The sequence below is a fragment of the Ranitomeya imitator genome, chromosome 5 (genome assembly GCF_032444005.1).
Source record: "Ranitomeya imitator isolate aRanImi1 chromosome 5, aRanImi1.pri, whole genome shotgun sequence".
Lineage (NCBI taxonomy): Eukaryota > Metazoa > Chordata > Amphibia > Anura > Dendrobatidae > Ranitomeya > Ranitomeya imitator.
This window is the reverse complement of record NC_091286.1, coordinates 148527084-148547548: the sequence shown is the minus strand read 5'-3', so window position 1 is coordinate 148547548 and position 20465 is coordinate 148527084. Positions and strand designations below refer to the sequence as shown.

Here is a 20465-nt window from a genome sequence, read left to right as displayed (position 1 = left end):
GTAGGTAAGTATGTAGCGTTTGTTTTTTTACTTTTTAGGATGGTAACCAGGGTAAACATCGGGTTACTAAGCGCGGCCCTGCGCTTAGTTACCCGATGTTTACCCTGGTTACCGGGGACCTCGGGATCGTTGGTCGCTGGAGAGCTGTCTGTGTGACAGCTCTCCAGCGACCAAACAGCGACGCTGCAGCGATCCGGATCGTTGTCGGTATCGCTGCAGCGTCGCTATGTGTGACGGTACCTTAAGATCTAACTTCCCCTAAAGATGGAAACAGGAAACCGATCTTGCCTCAGAGAAAATCCCCAAAGGAAAGATAGCCCTCCACAAATATTGACGGTGAGAGGAGGGGAAAATAACATACGCAGAGATGAAATCAGATTTTGGCATAGGAGGCCAGTCTAGCTTGATAGATAAGACAGGAAAGGATACTGTGCGGTCAGTATAAAAACTACAAAACAATCCACACAGAGTTTACAAAATCTCCACACCTGACTAAAGGTGTGGAGGGTAAATCTGCTTCCCAGAGCTTTCAGCTAACAGAAAAAATCCATAATGACAAGCTGGACAAATATAGAATGCACAGAACAATAAGTCCACAACATGTGGACTGAAATGAGCAAAGCCAGAACTTATCTTTGCAGAACTGGTCAGGAAACCAGGAGAATCCAAGCAGAGATGTGAATCCAGCCTGAAAACATTGACAAGTGGCATAGGCTGAAGACTAGAGCCAGATTTAAATAGCAGAGCCAGGAGAGACGATTAGTGAAAGCAGCTGCTAAAGCTAAACCCAAGGAGCGGCAGTTCCACTCAAAACCACCAGAGGGAGCCCAAGGGCAGAATTCACAAAAGTGCCATTAACAACCACCGGTGGGAGTCCAAGAACGGAATTCACAACAGTACCCCCCCCCCCCCTTGAGGAGGGGTCACCGAACCCCCAGGCCGATCAGGACGAGCCAAGTGAAAAGCACGAACCAAATCGGTAGCATGGACATCGGAGGCAACAACCCAAGAATTATCCTCCTGGCCATAACCCTTCCACTTGACAAGATACTGGAGCCTCCGCCTCGAAAAACGAGAATCCAAAATCTTCTCAACCTCATATTCCAACTCTCCCTCAACCATCACCGGGGCAGGAGGGTCAACCGAGGGAACAACGGACACCACATATCTCCGCAACAAAGATCTATGGAAAACATTATGAATGGCAAAAGAGGCTGGAAGAGCCAAACGAAAAGAGACCGGATTAATAATTTCAGAAATTTTATAAGGACCAATAAACCGAGGCTTAAACTTAGGAGAAGAAACCTTCATAGGAACATGACGAGAAGACAACCAAACCAAATCCCCCACACGAAGCCGGGGACCAACACGCCGACGGCGGTTAGCAAAACGTTGAGCCCTTTCCTGAGACAACGTCAAATTGTCCACCACATGAGTCCAAATCTGCTGCAGCCTGTCCACCACAGAATCAACACCAGGACAATCAGAAGGCTCAACCTGCCCAGAAGAAAAACGAGGATGAAAACCAAAATTACAAAAGAAAGGTGAAACCAAAGTAGCCGAAGTAGCCCGATTATTAAGGGCAAACTCGGCCAACGGCAAGAAAGACACCCAATCATCCTGATCAGCAGACACAAAGCATCTCAAATAGGTCTCCAAGGTCTGATTAGTTCGCTCAGTTTGGCCATTAGTCTGAGGATGAAACGCCGAAGAAAAAGACAAATCAATGCCCATCCTAGCACAAAAGGCCCGCCAAAATCTAGAGACAAACTGAGAACCTCTGTCAGACACAATATTCTCCGGAATGCCATGCAAACGAACCACATGCTGAAAAAACAATGGAACCAGATGTGAGGAGGAAGGCAACTTAGGCAAAGGTACCAAATGGACCATTTTAGAGAACCGGTCACAAACAACCCAGATAACAGACATCTTCTGGGAAACAGGAAGATCCGAAATAAAATCCATGGAAATATGCGTCCAGGGCCTCTCAGGGACCGGCAAAGGCAAAAGCAACCCACTAGCGCGGGAACAGCAAGGCTTGGCCCGGGCGCAAGTCCCACAGGACTGCACAAAAGCACGCACATCTCGAGACAAGGAAGGCCACCAAAAGGACCTAGCAACCAAATCTCTGGTACCAAAAATCCCAGGATGAACAGCCAACACTGAACAATGAACCTCAGAAATTACCTTACTTGTCCATCTATCAGGAACAAACAGCTTCCCCACTGGACAGCGGTCAGGCCTATCAGCCTGAAATTCCTGAAGCACCCGGCGCAAATCAGGGGAGATAGCAGAAAGAATCACCCCCTCCCTAAGAATGCCAACCGGCTCAAGGACTCCAGGAGAATCAGGCGAAAAACTCCTAGAGAGGGCATCAGCCTTAACATTCTTAGATCCCGGAAGATACGAGACCACAAAATCAAAACGGGAGAAAAACAGGTACCATCGAGCCTGTCTAGGATTCAGCCGCTTGGCTGACTCGAGGTAAATCAGATTCTTATGATCGGTCAGGACCACAACACGGTGTTTAGCTCCCTCAAGCCAATGTCGCCACTCCTCAAACGCCCACTTCATAGCCAACAACTCCCGATTGCCGACATCATAATTGCGTTCCACAGGCGAAAACTTTCTGGAAAAAAAAGCACACGGTTTCATCAAAGAACCATCAGACTCCCTCTGAGACAAGACGGCCCCTGCCCCAATCTCAGAAGCGTCGACCTCAACCTGAAAAGGAAGAGAAACATCCGGTTGACGCAACATGGGCAGAAGTAAATCGGCGTTTAAGCTCTTGAAAGGCCTCAACAGCCTCAGAGGACCAATTCGTCACATCAGCGCCTTTCTTCGTCAAATCAGTAAGGGGCTTAACCACACTGGAAAAGTTGGCAATGAAACGGCGATAGAAATTAGCAAAGCCCAAAAATTTTTGAAGACCCTTCACAGATGTGGGTTGGATCCAGTCATGAATAGCTTGGACCTTAACAGGATCCATTTCTATAGACGAGGGAGAAAAAACAAAACCCAAAAAAGAGACCTTCTGAACTCCGAATAGGCACTTAGACCCCTTCACAAATAAAGCATTATCACGAAGGATCTGGAACACCATCCTGACCTGCTTCACATGAGACTCCCAATCATTGGAAAAAATCAAAATATCATCCAAATATACGACCATGAATTTATCAAGATAATTGCGGAAAATATCATGCATGAAAGACTGGAACACAGATGGAGCATTAGAGAGCCCAAATGGCATCACAAGGTATTCAAAATGGCCTTCGGGCGTATTAAATGCAGTTTTCCATTCGTCACCCTGTTTAACACGAACAAGATTATATGCCCCTCGGAGGTCAATCTTAGTAAACCAACTAGCCCCCTTAATCTGAGCAAACAAATCAGTAAGCAAAGGCAAGGGGTATTGGAATTTGACCATGATCTTATTAAGAAGACGATAATCAATACAGGGTCTCAAGGAGCCATCCTTCTTAGCAACAAAAAAGAAACCCGCTCCCAATGGTGACGAAGAGGGCCGAACATGCCCTTTCTCCAAAGATTCCTTAACATAGCTCCGCATGGCAGCATGCTCTGGCACAGACAGATTGAAAAGTCGGCCCTTAGGGAACTTACAACCTGGAATCAAGTTAATAGCACAATCACAGTCCCTATGTGGAGGAAGAGAACTGGACTTGGGCTCATCAAATACATCCTGGAAATCCGACAAAAACTCAGGGACCTCAGAAGAGGGGGAAGAGGAAATTGACATCAAAGGAACGTCACTATGTACCCCTTGACAACCCCAACTAGTCACAGACATAGTTTTCCAATCCAGCACCGGATCATGTTCCTGTAACCATGGAAATCCCAGCACAACAACATCATGCAGGTTATGCAACACCAGAAATCGGCAATCTTCCTGATGTGCAGGAGCCATGTACATAGTCATCTGTGTCCAGTACTGAGGTTTATCCTTAGCCAAGGGTGTAGCATCAATGCCCCTCAAAGGAATAGGGCTCTGCAAAAGCTGCAAGGAAAAACCACAGCGCCTGGCGAATTCTAAGTCCATTAAGTTCAGGGCAGCGCCTGAATCCACAAATGCCATGACAGAAAAGGACGACAATGAGCAAATCAGGGTCACAGATAAGAGAAATTTTGGCTGTATAGTACTAATGGTAACAGACCTAGCGACTCTCTTAGTACGCTTAGGGCAATCAGAGATAACATCAGCCGAATCACCACAGTAAAAACACAGCCTATTCTGACGTCTGAATTCCTGCCGTTCTATTCTAGTCAAAATCCTATCACATTGCATAGGTTCAGGACTATGCTCAGAGGATACTGCCATATGGTGCACAACTTTGCGCTCGCGCAGACGCCGATCAATCTGAATGGCTAGAGACATAGATTCGTTCAAACCGGCAGGCGTAGGAAAGCCCACCATAACATCTTTAAGGGTTTCAGAAAGACCTTTTATGAAAATAGCAGCCAGAGCCTCTTCATTCCATTTAGTGAGCACAGACCATTTTCTAAATTTCTGGCAGTATAACTCTGCCGCTTCCTGACCTTGACACAGGGCCAACAGTGTATTCTCAGCATGCTCTACAGAGTCAGGTTCGTCATACAATAATCCGAGCGCTTGAAAAAATGCGTCTACATTCAATAATGCCGGATCCCCTGTTTCAAGAGAAAAAGCCCAGTCTTGCGGATCACCATGCAGCAAGGATATGATGATTTTCACCTGCTGAATGGGATCACCTGAAGAACGGGGTTTATAAGCAAAAAACAATTTGCAGTTAGTTTTAAAGTTCAAAAACTTGGATCTGTCCCCAAAGAACATATCCGGAGTAGGAATTCTGGGCTCTAAAGCCGGAGTCTGGACACCATAGTCCTGGATACTCTGTACTCTTGCAGCCAGTTGATCCACATGAGAAAACAAACCCTGAGCATCCATGCCAGAGCATATATCCTGCACCACCCAGATATCAAGAGGAAAAAAGAGGCAAACCAGAGCACAGAAAAAAAAATGGTTCAGAACTTTCTTTTCCTTCTTTTGAGATACATTTAATTCATTTTCGGCCACTTGTACTGTTATGATCTGGTGGTTTAGGAACAACATGAGACAAGCTCTGAAGGAGGTGGTATCTGTACTGACCGCAGACCCTGAACCTAGCAGCGCAACTAGAAATAGCCGTGGGGGGTACCTGACGCTCCCTAGACCCCTCGGCACAGCCTAAGATCTAACTTCCCCTAAAGATGGAAACAGGAAACCTATCTTGCCTCAGAGAAAATCCCCAAAGGAAAGATAGCCCCCCACAAATATTGACGGTGAGAGGAGGGGAAAATAACATACGCAGAGATGAAATCAGATTTTAGCATAGGAGGCCAGTCTAGCTTGATAGATAGGTCAGGAAAGGATACTGTGCGGTCAGTATAAAAACTACAAAACAATCCACACAGAGTTTACAAAATCTCCACACCTGACTAAAGGTGTGGAGGGTAAATCTGCTTCCCAGAGCTTCCAGCTAACAGAAAAAATCCATAATGACAAGCTGGACAAAAATAGAATGCACAGAATAATAAGTCCACAACATGTGGACTGAAATGAGCAAAGCCAGAACTTATCTTTGCAGAACTGGTCAGGAGATCAGGAGAATCCAAGCAGAGATGTGAATCCAGCCTGAAAACATTGACAAGTGGCATAGGCTGAAGACTAGAGCCAGATTTAAATAGCAGAGCCAGGAGAGACAATTAGTGAAAGCAGCTGCTAAAGCTAAACCCAAGGAGCGGCAGTTCCACTCAAAACCACCAGAGGGAGCCCAAGGGCAGAATTCACAAAAGTGCCATTAACAACTACCGGAGGAAGCCCAAGAACGGAATTCACAACAAAATCAAATTGTCACATGTGTCGATGTGACAGTGAATACTTACCAAGCTGAAGAGGCAAATACTCACCTCACTGACATGCTCCACTTTCGACTGACGTGGCTGATATTCCTCATCAGATGAAGACTCCGCAGAAGACATTCTGATGCATGTAGAAAGAAATAAATGGAAGAAATTAGGACATGTAGAGCCAAATAAATAGAAAATAAAGGCATTGGCTAGGATATACTCACATTGATCTGGGTCTTTTCCTCCAAAATGTGGCCTGCCAGTGTCTTGTCTTCTTGAGAGTCTGGTGAGAAGTGTCCTGAAACTGTCCCCAACCTCCCTTTTATCACCTTGATGGTAGGAGGTGGCTTATCAGTGTCTAGACATGGTTATCTTAATTCAAAAACGCAACCAAACGCATGTGTGTAAAAACGCATGCGTTTCCATAGACACCAATGTATTTTTTTTTAAGCAAATCAAACGCAAATGAACGCATGCGCCAAAAAAAGCCTCTGACAATTACTACATGTTGCATTTCCGCGGCAGGATGCATGTTAAACATAGAAAAAAAACCGCATGCGTTTATATGCGGTACAAACGCTGCAGATCAAAACGCAAGTGTGAAACCAGCCTTACCTTAGCACCCTGATATCTGCACTATTAGATCAGATATGGCAGACAGCAGTGTGAGCGGCCTCTTACCTCAGCACCCTGATATCTCCACTATTAGATCAGATATGGCAGACAGCAGTGTGAGCGGCCTCTTACCTCAGCACCCTGATATCTCCACTATTAGATCAGATATGGCAGACAGCAGTGTGAGCGGCCACTTACCTCAGTACCCTGATATCTCCACTATTAGATCAGATATGGCAGACAGCAGTGTGAGCAGCCTCTTACCTCAGCACCCTGATATATGCACTATTAGATCAGATATGGCAGACAGCAGTGTGAGCAGCCTCTTACCTCAGCACCCTGATATCTCCACTATTAGATCAGATATGGCGGACAGCAGTGTAAGCAGCCTCTTTCCTCAGCACCCTGATATCTCCACTATTAGATCAGATATGAGGGACAGCAGTGTGAGCAGCCTCTTACCTCAGCACCCTGGTAATCTGCACTATTAGATCAGATATGGCAGACAGCAGTGTGAGCGGCCTCTTACCTCAGCACCCTGGTAATTGCACTATTAGATCAGATATGGCAGACAGCAGTGTGAGCAGCCTCTAACTTCAGCACCCTGATATATGCACTATTAGATCAGATATGGCAGACAGCGGTGTGAGCAGCCTCTAACCTCAGCACCCTGTCTGCACTATTAGATCAGATATGGCGGACAGCGGTGTGAGCAGCCTCTTACCTCAGCACCCTGATATCTCCACTATTAGATCAGATATGAGGGACAGCAGTGTGAGCAGCCTCTTACCTCAGCACCCTGGTAATCTGCACTATTAGATCAGATATGAGGGACAGCAGTGTGAGCAGCCTCTTACCTCAGCACCCTGATATCTCCACTATTAGATCAGATATGGCAGACAGCAGTGTGAGCAGCCTCTTACCTCAGCACCCTGATATCTGCACTATTAGATCAGATATGGTAGACAGCAGTGTAAGCGGCCTCTTACCTCAGCACCCTGATATCTCCACTATTAGATCGCATATGGCGGACAGCAGTGTGAGCAGCCTCTTACCTCAGCACCCTGATATCTCCACTATTAGATCAGATATGGTAGACAGCAGTGTGAGCGGCCTCTTACCTCAGCACCCTGGTATCTGAACTATTAGATCCGATACGGCGGACAGCAGTGTGAGCGGCCTCTTACCTCAGCACCCTGGTATCTGCACTATTAGATCAGATATGGCGGACAGCAGTGTAAGCAGCCTCTTACCTCAGCACCCTGATATCTGCACTATTAGATCAGATACGGCGGACAGCAGTGTGAGCAGCCTCTTATCTCAGCACTCTGGTATCTCCACTATTAGATCAGATATGGCGGACAGCAGTGTGAGCAGCCTCTTACCTCAGCACCCTGATATCTCCACTATTAGATCAGATATGGTAGACAGCAGTGCGAGCGGCCTCTTACCTCAGCACCCTGGTATCTGAACTATTAGATCAGATATGGCGGACAGCAGTGTGAGCAGCCTCTTACCTCAGCATCCTGGTATCTGAACTATTAGATCAGATATGGTAGACAGCAGTGTGAGCGGCCTCTTACCTCAGCACCCTGATATCTCCACTATTAGATCAGATATGGCAGACAGCAGTGTGAGCGGCCTCTTACCTCAGCACCCTGATATCTCCACTATTAGATCAGATATGGCGGACAGCAGTGTGAGCGGCCTCTTGCCTCAGTACCCTGATATCTCCACTATTAGATCAGATATGGCAGACAGCAGTGTGAGCGGCCTCTTACCTCAGCACCCTGGGATCTGCACTATTAGATCAGATATGGCGGAGTGTTGTGAATTCTGTGGCAGAGCTCCCTCCTGTGGTCACAAGTGGTACTTCGGCTGATTCTCTTTGTGAGCTTCCGTTGGTGGAGGAAAGTGGTACTGCGGCTTCTGAGTTTCCTTCCTCAGGTGATGTGGTGAAGTCATTAGGTGCTGCTCTATTTGACTCCAGCTAGTGCTTTGATCCTGGCCTCCAGTCAATGTTCTAGTATTGGACCTGTTTCCTCCTGGATCGTTCCTGTGGCCTGCTGCTCTGCATAGCTAAGTTTCGCTTTGCTATTTTGTTTGCTGTTTTTTTCTGTCCAGCTTGTCTATTTGTTTTTTCCTGCTTGCTGGAAGCTCTGGGACGCAGAGGGTGTACCTCCGTGCCGTTAGTTCGGTACAGAGGGTCTTTTTGCCCCCTTTGCGTGGTTTTTGTAGGGTTTTGTGTTGACCGCAAAGTTACCTTTCCTATCCCCGCTCTGTTCAGAAAGTCGGGCCTCACTTTGCTAAATCTATTTCATCTCTACATTTGTCTTTTCATCTTAACTCACAGTCATTATATGTGGGGGCTGCCTTTTCCTTTGGGGTATTTCTCTGAGGCAAGGTAGGCTTATTTTCTATCTTCAGGCTAGCTAGTTTCTCAGGCTGTGCCGAGTTGCATAGGGAGCGTTAGGCGCAATCCACGGCTGCCTCTAGTGTGGTTGGAGAGGATTAGGGATTGCGGTCAGCAGAGTTCCCACGTCTCAGAGCTCGTTCTATGTTTTTGGGTTATTGTCAGGTCACTGTATGTGCTCTGACCTCTATGTCCATTGTGGTACTGAATTACCTTATCATAACAGTACTGGAGGCCCAAAGTACTAATAATTCTCAATAGAGGGAAAAAAGAAGTTCTGAGACCATTTTTTTTTCTCTGCACTGTGTTTTGCCTTTTTTTTCCCCTAGACATTTGGGTGGTTCAGGACACAGGTGTAGCGATGGACATTAAAGGTCTGTCTTCATGTGTGGATCAGCTCACGGCAAGAGTACAAAATATTCAAGACTTTGTGGTTCAGAATTCTATGTTAGAACCGAGAATTCCTATTCCTGATTTGTTTTTTGGAGATAGAACTAAATTTCTGAGTTTCAAAAATAATTGTAAACTATTTCTGGCTTTGAAACCTCGCTCCTCTGGTGACCCAGTTCAACAAGTTAGGATCATTATTTCTTTTTTACGTGGCGACCCTCAGGACTGGGCATTTTCTCTTGCGTCAGGAGAGCCTGCAATTAAGTAATATCGATGCGTTTTTCCTGGCGCTCGGATTGCTGTACGATGAACCTAATTCAGTGGATCAGGCAGAGAAAAATTTGCTGGCTCTGTGTCAGGGTCAGGATGAGATAGAGGTATATTGTCAGAAATTTAGAAAGTGGTCCGTACTCACTCAATGGAATGAAGGTGCGCTCGCAGCTATTTTCAGAAAAGCTCTCTCTGAAGCCCTTAAGGATGTCATGGTGGGATTTCCTATGCCTGCTGGTCTGAATGAGTCTGTCTTTGGCCATTCAGATCGGTCGACGCTTGCGTGAGCGTAAATCTGTGCACCACTTGGCGGTATTACCTGAGCTTAAACCTGAGCCTATGCAGTGCAATAGGACTTTGACCAGAGTTGAACGGCAAGAACACAGACGTCTGAATGGGCTGTGTTTCTACTGTGGTGATTCCACTCATGCTATCTCTGATTGTCCTAAGCGCACTAAGCGGTTCCCTAGGTCTGCCACCATTGGTACGGTACAGTCAAAATTTCTTCTGTCCGTTACCTTGATCTGCTCTTTGTCATCGTATTCTGTCATGGCATTTGTGGATTCAGGCGCTGCCCTGAATTTGATGGACTTGGAGTATGCTAGGCGTTGTGGGTTTTTCTTGGAGCCCTTGCAGTGTCCTATTCCATTGAGAGGAATTGATGCTACCCCTTTGGCCAAGAATAAGCCTCAGTACTGGACCCAGCTGACCATGTGCATGGCTCCTGCACATCAGGAGGTTATTCGCTTTCTGGTGTTGCATAATCTGCATGATGTGGTCGTGTTGGGGTTGCCATGGCTACAAGTCCATAATCCAGTATTAGATTGGAAATCCATGTCTGTGTCCAGCTGGGGTTGTCAGGGGGTACATGGTGATGTTCCATTTCTGACTATTTCGTCATCCACCCCTTCTGAGGTCCAGAGTTTTTGTCTGATTACCGGGATGTATTTGATGAGCCCAAGTCTGATACCCTACCTCCGCATAGGGATTGTGATTGTGCTATCGATTTGATTCCTGGTAGTAAATTCCCAAAAGGTCGACTGTTTAATTTATCTGTGCCTGAGCACGCCGCTATGCGGAGTTATGTGAAGGAGTCCTTGGAGAAGGGGCATATTCGCCCGTCATCGTCGCCATTAGGAGCAGGGTTCTTTTTTGTAGCCAAGAAGGATGGTTCACTGAGACCTTGTATAGATTACCGCCTTCTAAATAAGATCACAGTTAAATTTCAGTACCCCTTGCCGTTGTTATCTGATTTGTTTGCTCGGATTAAGAGGGCTAGTTGGTTCACCAAGATAGATCTTCGTGGTGCGTATAATCTTGTGCGTATTAAGCGAGGCGATGAATGGAAAACTGCATTTAATACGCCCGAGGGCCATTTTGAGTATCTAGTAATGCCATTCGGACTTGCCAATGCTCCATCAGTGTTTCAGTCCTTTATGCATGACATCTTCCGAGAGTACCTGGATAAATTCCTGATTGTGTACTTGGATGACATTTTGATCTTCTCGGATGATTGGGAGTCTCATGTGAAGCAGGTCAGAACGGTGTTTCAGGTCCTGCGTGCTAATTCTTTGTTTGTGAAGGGATCAAAGTGTCTCTTTGGTGTTCAGAAGGTTTCATTTTTGGGGTTCATCTTTTCCCCTTCTACTATCGAGATGGACCCTGTTAAGGTCCAAGCCATCCATGATTGGACTCAGCTGACATCTCTGAAAAGTCTGCAAAAGTTCCTGGGCTTTGCTAATTTTTGTCGTCGCTTCATCTGCAATTTTTCTAGTATTGCTAAACCATTGACCGATTTGACCAAGAAGGGTGTTGATGTGGTCAATTGGTCTTCTGCTGCTGTGGAAGCTTTTCAAGAGTTGAAGCGTCGTTTTTCTTCTGCCCCTGTGTTGTGTCAACCAGATGTTTCGCTTCCGTTCCAGGTCGAGGTTGATGCTTCTGAGATTGGAGCAAGGGCTGTTTTGTCGCAGAGAAGTTCTGATTGCTCGGTGATGAAACCATGCGCCTTCTTTTCCAGGAAGTTTTCGCCTGCTGAGCGAAATTATGATGTGGGCAATCGAGAGTTGCTGGCCATGAAGTGGGCATTCGAGGAGTGGCGTCATTGGCTTGAAGGAGCTAAGCATCGCGTGGTGGTCTTGACTGTTCATAAGAACTTGACTTATCTCGAGTCTGCCAAGCGGTTGAATCCTAGACAGGCTCGTTGGTCGCTGTTTTTTGCCCGTTTTGACTTTGTGATTTCGTACCTTCCGGGCTCTAAAAATGTGAAGGCGGATGCTCTGTCTAGGAGTTTTGTGCCCGACTCTCCGGGTTTATCTGAGCCGGCGGGTATCCTCAAAGAGGGAGTAATTGTGTCTGCTATCTCCCCTGATTTGCGGCGGGTGCTGCAAAAATTTCAGGCTAATAAACCTGATCGTTGCCCAGCGGAGAAACTGTTTGTCCCTGATAGGTGGACGAATAAAGTTATCTCTGAGGTTCATTGTTCGGTGTTGGCTGGTCATCCTGGAATCTTTGGTACCAGAGAGTTAGTGGCTAGATCCTTTTGGTGGCCATCTCTGTCGCGGGATGCGCGTACTTTTGTGCAGTCCTGTGGGATTTGTGCTCGGGCTAAGCCCTGCTGTTCTCGTGCCAGTGGGTTGATTTTGCCCTTGCCGGTCCCGAAGAGGCCTTGGACACATATCTCTATGGATTTTATTTCAGATCTTCCCGTCTCTCAAAAGAGGTCAGTCATTTGGGTGGTCTGTGATCGCTTCTCTAAGATGGTCCATTTGGTACCCTTGTCTAAATTACCTTCCTCCTCTGATTTGGTGCCATTGTTCTTCCAGCATGTGGTTACATGGCATTCCAGAGAATATCGTTTCTGACAGAGGTTCCCAGTTTGTTTCGAGGTTTTGGCGAGCCTTTTGTGGTAGGATGGGCATTGACTTGTCTTTTTCCTCGGCTTTCCATCCTCAGACTAATGGCCAGACCGAACGAACCAATCAGACCTTGGAAACATATCTGAGATGCTTTGTTTCTGCTGATCAGGATGACTGGGTGTCCTTTTTGCCTTTGGCTGAGTTCGCCCTTAATAATCGGGCCAGCTCGGCTACCTTGGTTTCGCCGTTTTTCTGCAATTCTGAGTTCCATCCTCGTTTCTCTTCAGGGCAGGTTGAGTCTTCGGACTGTCCTGGTGTGGATACTGTGGTGGACAGGTTGCAGCAGATTTGGACTCATGTAGTGGACAATTTGACCTTGTCCCAGGAGAAGGCTCAACGTTTCGCTAATCGCAGACGCTGTGTGGGTCCCCGACTTCGTGTTGGGGATTTGGTTTGGTTATCTTCTCGTCATATTCCTATGAAGGTTTCCTCTCCTAAGTTTAAACCTCGTTTCATTGGTCCGTATAGGATTTCTGAGGTTCTTAATCCTGTGTCTTTTCGTCTGACCCTTCCAGATTCTTTTTCCATACATAATGTATTCCATAGGTCATTGTTGCGGAGATACGTGGCACCTATGGTTCCATCTGTTGATCCTCCTGCCCCGGTTTTGGTGGAGGGGGAGTTGGAGTATATTGTGGAGAAGATTTTGGATTCTCGTGTTTCAAGACGGAAACTCCAGTATCTGGTTAAGTGGAAGGGTTATGCTCAGGAAGATAATTCCTGGGTCTTTGCCTCTGATGTCCATGCTCCCGATCTTGTTCGTGCCTTTCATATGGCTCATCCTGGTCGTCCTGGGGGCTCTGGTGAGGGTTCGGTGACCCCTCCTCAAGGGGGGGGTACTGTTGTGAATTCTGTGGCAGAGCTCCCTCCTGTGGTCACAAGTGGTACTTCGGCTGATTCTCTTTGTGAGCTTCCGTTGGTGGAGGAAAGTGGTACTGCGGCTTCTGAGTTTCCTTCCTCAGGTGGGGTGGTGAAGTCGTTAGGTGCTGCTCTATTTAACTCCACCTAGTGCTTTGATCCTGGCCTCCAGTCAATGTTCTAGTATTGGACCTGTTTCCTCCTGGATCGTTCCTGTGGCCTGCTGCTCTGCATAGCTAAGTTTCGCTTTGCTATTTTGTTTGCTGTTTTTTTCTGTCCAGCTTGTCTATTTGTTTTTTCCTGCTTGCTGGAAGCTCTGGGACGCAGAGGGTGTACCTCCGTGCCGTTAGTTCGGTACGGAGGGTCTTTTTGCCACCTTTGCGTGGTTTTTGTAGGGTTTTGTGTTGACCGCAAAGTTACCTTTCCTATCCTCGCTCTGTTCAGAAAGTCGGGCCTCACTTTGCTAAATCTATTTCATCTCTACGTTTGTCTTTTCATCTTAACTCACAGTCATTATATGTGGGGGCTGCCTTTTCCTTTGGGGTATTTCTCTGAGGCAAGGTAGGCTTATTTTCTATCTTCAGGCTAGCTAGTTTCTCAGGCTGTGCCGAGTTGCATGGTGAGCGTTAGGCGCAATCCACGGCTGCCTCTAGTGTGGTTGGAGAGGATTAGGGATTGCGGTCAGCAGAGTTCCCACGTCTCAGAGCTCGTTCTATGTTTTTGGGTTATTGTCAGGTCACTGTATGTGCTCTGACCTCTATGTCAATTGTGGTACTGAATTACCTTATCATAACAGCGGACAGCAGTGTAAGCAGCCTCTTACCTCAGCACCCTGATATCTGCACTATTAGATCAGATATGGCGGACACCAGTGTAAGCAGCCTCTTACCTCAGCACCCTGATATCTGCACTATTAGATCAGATATGGCAGATAGCAGTGTAAGCAGCCTCTTACCTCAGCACCCTGATATCTGCACTATTAGATCAGATACGGCGGACAGCAGTGTGAGCAGCCTCTTAAGGTACCTTCACACTAAACGATATCGCTAGCGATCCGTGACGTTGCAGCGTCCTGGCTAGCGATATCGTTTAGTTTGACACGCAGCAGCGATCAGAATCCTGCTGTGATGTAGTTGGTCGGGGCTAGAGGGCCAGACCTTTCTTTGGTCGCTGGCTCTCCCGCAGACATCGCTGAATCGGCGTGTGTGACACCGATTCAGCGATGTCTTCGCTGGTAACCAGGGTAAACATCGGGTTACTAAGCGCAGGGCCGCGCTTAGTAACCCGATGTTTATCCTGGATACCATCTTAAAATTTAAAAAAACAAACTCTTCATACTTACCTTCCGCTGTCTGTCCCTCGCCGCTGTGCTTTCCTGCACTCACTGTGAGCACAGCGGCCGGAAAGCAGAGCGGTGACGTCACCGCTCTGCTTTCCGGCCGCTGTGCTCAGAGCCAGAGCAGAGAAGCACAGCGCCGGGGACAGACAGCGGTAGGTAAGTATGAAGCGTTTGTTTTTTTTTAACTTTTAGGATGGTAACCAGGGTAAACATCGGGTTACTAAGCGCGGCCCTGCGCTTAGTAACCCGATGTTTACCCTGGTTACCGGCATCGTTGGTCGCTGGAGAGCTGTCTGTGTGACAGCTCTCCAGCGACCAAACAGCGACGCTGCAGCGATCCGGATCGTTGTCTGGATCGCTGCAGCGTCGTTTAGTGTGAAGGTACCTTTACCTCAGCACCCTGATATCTGCACTATTAGATCAGATATGGCGGACAGCAGTGTAAGCAGGCTCTTACCTCAGCACCCTAATGTCTGCACTATTAGATCAGATATGGCAGACCGAAGTGTGAGTGGCCTCTTACCTCAGCACCCTGATATCTCCACTATTAGATCAGATATGGCAGACAGCAGTGTGAGTGGCCTCTTACCTCAGCACCCTGATATCTCCACTATTAGATCAGATATGGCAGACAGCAGTGTGAGTGGCCTCTTACCTCAGCACCCTGATATCTCCACTATTAGATCAGATATGGCAGACAGCAGTGTGAGTGGCCTCTTACCTCAGCACCCTGATATCTCCACTATTAGATCAGATATGGCAGACAGCAGTGTGAGTGGCCTCTTACCTCAGCACCCTGATATCTCCACTATTAGATCAGATATGGCAGACAGCAGTGTGAGTGGCCTCTTACCTCAGCACCCTTATATCTCCACTATTAGATCAGATATGGCAGACAGAAGTGTGAGTGGCCTCTTACCTCAGCACCCTGATATCTCCACTATTAGATCAGATATGGCAGACAGCAGTGTGAGTGGCCTCTTACCTCAGCACCCTTATATCTCCACTATTAGATCAGATATGGCAGACAGCAGTGTGAGTGGCCTCTTACCTCAGCACCCTTATATCTCCACTATTAGATCAGATATGGCAGACAGCAGTGTGAGCGGCCTCTTACCTCAGCACCCTTATATCTCCACTATTAGATCAGATATGGCAGACAGCAGTGTGAGTGGCCTCTTACCTCAGCACCCTGATATCTCCACTATTAGATCAGATATGGCAGACAGCAGTGTGAGTGGCCTCTTACCTCAGCACCCTGATAGCCACCAAAACTGATGCTATGCAATCTTGGAGTTGGAAGTGGATAAGAATCCCACGCATCCGAGGATCCAAAATACAATGGATGCAGTTTTATTTGTCAATGCTTTTCGAAGTGATCATACCTCTTCATCAGGACAAACCACAGTGATCATTCTCTTCTTACCTCAGCACCCCTGGTAGCTCCAATATTAGATCAGATATGGTGGACAGCAGCGTGAGCAGCCTCTTCTTACCTCACTACTCTGGTATCTCCCGTATAAGATCAGATATGGCAAACAGCGTGAGCAGCCTCTTACCTCCGCATCCCCGGTATTCAATATTAGGTCAGAATATCCAATGGGAGCATATCTTACTACACCTGAAGGGAGAAGGCGTAGCTTTTTACGGCACATGCACAGTCACCTGTATGGATACAATAAATTGGCCTGCACTCTGTCCAAATGTGAGGTGCTGGTGGAATGGGCCCTTGAGACCCTGAGTCCAAATGAAGATAATTCACCGCATGCTCTCTCCGTAAGGTGATGCAAAAATGAAATTTATTCATGTGGTCACACACAATATTCGTAGAGCAGAGAAGAGAAAAACTTTTATATGAGCGACTCTATTTGACGTTTCGACCGTTCTCCGGTCTTATTCAATATGCCGCCTTTGGCTAGGTTCGCATTGCGTTAGTGCAATCCGTTTAGCGGATACGCCAACGAATTGCGCTAACGCAATGTCCAAAAAGGGATTGTGTTTGGCAATCCCGCTAACGCAGATGCCCAATCTGCGCAAGTGAAGAACGGACGCGTTCGAGGTCCGTCCGAAACTAACGGCACATCGCTGACGCATGCCGAAAAAGGCATACGTTTAGCGATGCGTTACGATCCGTTAGCACATTGCTGTCAATGGGTGCGCTAACTGATCCGTTACATAGCGTTAATTGCGCCATGTAACGGAGTCCGTTAGCGGACACCCACTAACGCAATGTGAACCTAGCCTTATGTTGAGAAATGCTCGAGTGGTCCTGTGAAGTGGACGTTATGGGCAGCGCTCCAGCACTTTGCCCCCTTGAACAGTGTGCTTAGGCTGCGTCTGCCCTCTGCTGCTGGCGTCTCTCAACATAAGGCAGCATATTGAATAAGACCAGAGATCGGTCGAATAGAGTCGCTCATATACGTTTTTCTCTTCTCTGCTCTACGATTATTGTGTGTGACCACATAGATAAATTTCCTTTCTTGCATCACCTTACGGATAGAGTGTGCTGTGAATTCTCTTCTTTTGGAGCAGTTTTGTCAGTATAACAAGACAGGCTATTTTACCGTAATTTTATAGTGATTACCTCTATAGACAACACAAGTTTGATTTGCTCACTAAATGTATAGGAATTTATTTTTAATGACACATTTTTTATTTTTGTATTTTTCTTTTTATTCCTGGAAAACTTCCTTATTGCCATTATTTATTTATTTTTAAAATACAAGATTAGCCATTTTTCAGAATGTGTGCATCATAATAGGTTGGAGAATACAAGATGCTTTACATTTTCTTTATATATCTGATTATTTGTTTTCATAGGGATTTGAACTTGTCCCCTTATATCGACTTTTACTTCAGAGACTATCCAGCTCTTCTCAGGAACTCCGGGCAGACGTATTGCATGGATCCAAGTACGTTTTATACTTTAACCTACTGCTTGTCGAATTGTAAGGCCATGTTCACACTATGCGGTTTTTACTGCGGAACCGCGGCGATTTTGCGGCTGCGGGTCCGCAGCTGTTTTCCATGCAGGGTACAGTACAATGTTACCCTATGGAAAACAAAAACCGCAGTGCACATGATGCGGAAAAACCCGAAAAAAACTGCACTGAATTGCTGCGGAAAAAAAGAAGGACCATGTCACTTCTTTGTGCAGAATCGCAGCGATTCTGCACCCATAGAAATGCATTGATCCGCTTACTTCCCGCATGGGGCTGTGCCCACCATGCGGGAAGTAATGCGGATAATGTGCGGGTTATACCCGGGGTGGAGGAGAGAAGACTCTCCTCCAGGCCCCGGGAACCATATTTGTGTTAAAAAAAAAGAATTAAAATAAAAAATCATGTATACTCACACTCTGAAGTCTCAGCGCTGCACGCGGCCGTCCGGTCTTAGGTTTGCTATGCGACCAGGACCTTCGGTGACGTCGCGGTCACATGACCGTGACGTCACCGAAGGTCCTGGTCGCACAGCATCTTTGGAACCGGACTGCCGCCTGCAGCGCCGAGGAGATCGGGACGTCAGAGGGTGAGTATATCATCATGGTTTTATTATTTTTAACACTACTATTGATGCTGCATATTGCTGCATATGCAGCATCAATAGTAGGGGTAAATCCCGCAGCGGAACCTGCAGCGGAACCCGCAGGACAAACCGCGATAAATCTGCAGGGATAACCGCTGCGGGTTTGCCCTGCAGATTTATCAAATCCGCTGCGGGAGAACCCGCAGGATAAAAAGGAACGTGTGAATGTGGCCTAAGGCTGGCCTCTCCAGTGAGATGCTGCCAAGAGTTGGCGAGGGGCCGCCCGGCAGTTGGCAAGGGGTTGCCCGACGGTTGGCGAGGCGCAGCTGGAGAGAGCGTTTTTATAGAAGTGATAAATTGCACAGTCTTTTCAGCTGCTGAAACATTCTTTAGTTTACCAACATCATTGACTCATGTTGGCTTTATTTTGTTGTTCTGAGTTCAGAAGACAAAATAGAAAAATTGGGTGATGTTTTAAATTTCAGAATGGATTTCCACTACATGAATCATCTTAGTCTGTCTGGTGAGGCCCAGGTATTATGTTAGTCAGTATCATGAGCACCAAGCAGGAAAAGTTTGCAACACTCTGCTTTAAAACCATCCTGACATAGGACATGATACTATTTTTTTTGTTAGATACCCAAATGTGAATTAAGTTTAAGAGCAGAGTCTGCTCCATACCAAGCAGATGCCGGCAGTATTAGGCTATTTTCACACATTGAGTTCTTGCATTGTGTTTTTTTCTGCCAAGTTTAAACTGTGTTTAAGCAGCTTACAAATAGCAGGTTTTGCTGCGTGTTTTTGCTGCATTTTTTACTTTTTTCTGAGGTGTTGGATTTTTTTTTTTGTCAGTGTGCATTTGTCTTTTGTGCATGTTCATTTTTTTTCTTCCATGTTGCTTCTGCTGCTGTGAATCACCTGAAGGGTTAATAAACTTCTTGAATGTGGTTTTGTGCACCTTGAGGGGTGCAGTTTTTAGAATGGTGTCACTTTTGGGTATTTTCAGCCATATAGACCCCTCAAACTGACTTGAAATGTGAGGTGGTCCCTGAAAAAAATGGTTTTGTAAATTTCGTTGTAAAAATGAGAAATCGCTGGTCAAATTTTAACCCGTATAACTTCCTAGCAAAAAAAAATTTTGTTTCCAAAATTGTGCTGATGTAAAGTAGACATTTGGGAAATGTTATTTATTAACTATTTTGTGTCACATAAGTCTCTGGTTTAACAGAATAAAAATTCTAAATGTGAAAATTGTGAAATTTTCAAAATTTTTGCCAAATTTCCGTTTTTATCACAAATAAACACAGAATTTATTGACCTACATTTACCACTAACATGAAGCCCAATATGTCACGAAAAAAACAATCTCAGAACCGCTAGGATCCATTGAAGCGTTCCTGAGTTATTACCTCATAAAGGGACACTTGTCAGAATTGCAAAAAACGGCCAGGTCATTAAGGTCAAAATAGGCTGGGTCATGAAGGGGTTAAGCATATATGGCAAAATCAGTAACTAGGTCAGGGTAGTGGACAACCTCTTTAACCCCTTTACCCCCCGGAGGTGGTTTGCACATTAACCCCTTCATGACCTTGGGATTTTTCGTTTTTCCGTGTTCGTTTTTCACTCCCCTCCTTCCCAGAGCCATAACTTTTTTATTTTTCCGTCAATTTGGCCATGTGAGGGCTTATTTTTTGCGGGACGAGTTGTACTTTTGAACGAGATCATTGGTTTAGCATGTCGTGTACTAGAAAACGGGAAAAAAATTCCAAGTGCGGTGAAATTGCAAAAAAAGTGCAATCCCACACTTGTTTTTTGTTTGGCTTTTTTGCTAGGTTCACTAAATGCTAAAACTGACCTGCCATTATGATTCTCCAGGTGAGTACGAGTTCATAGACACCTAACATGACTAGGTTATTTTTTACATAAGTGGTGAAAAAAAATTCCAAGCTTTTGGGAAAGTTATGAAATGTCCTATTAATAACTGTTCTATTTCTGATCTAAGGATCTCAGCTTTTAGTTGAGATGGATCTGTGCGGTACTTTATGCACATGCTCAGTAGTGTGGCAGTGCTGTGGAGTTGGGATTCAGGGAAATAGAGGAGTCTGAGTCAGACGTTTGGCTTACCAGTTCCACAGGCACAGGTCTGCAGGGTGAGCTGGGTCTGAACCTGTGGAGTGAGATGGTTCTGCCCTGCGGGAAGGTCTTGCTCTCTGGCCTTGCCGTCAGGGCTGGGGCTGGCAGCAATCACTGA

General features: G+C 46.2%; 1 protein-coding gene across 3 annotated transcripts in view; it reads left to right on the top strand.

Annotated features, from left to right (window-relative positions):
- The window catches only part of ANAPC1 (anaphase promoting complex subunit 1), a 314460-nt gene that overhangs the window by 110430 nt on the left and 183565 nt on the right, over window positions 1-20465 (top strand). For all 3 annotated transcript variants that reach the window (XM_069769209.1, XM_069769210.1, XM_069769211.1), the window contains one exon: window positions 17510-17601. In XM_069769209.1, coding sequence (XP_069625310.1) covers window positions 17510-17601 — 92 coding nt within the window. The remainder of the gene's footprint in view (window positions 1-17509; window positions 17602-20465) is intronic.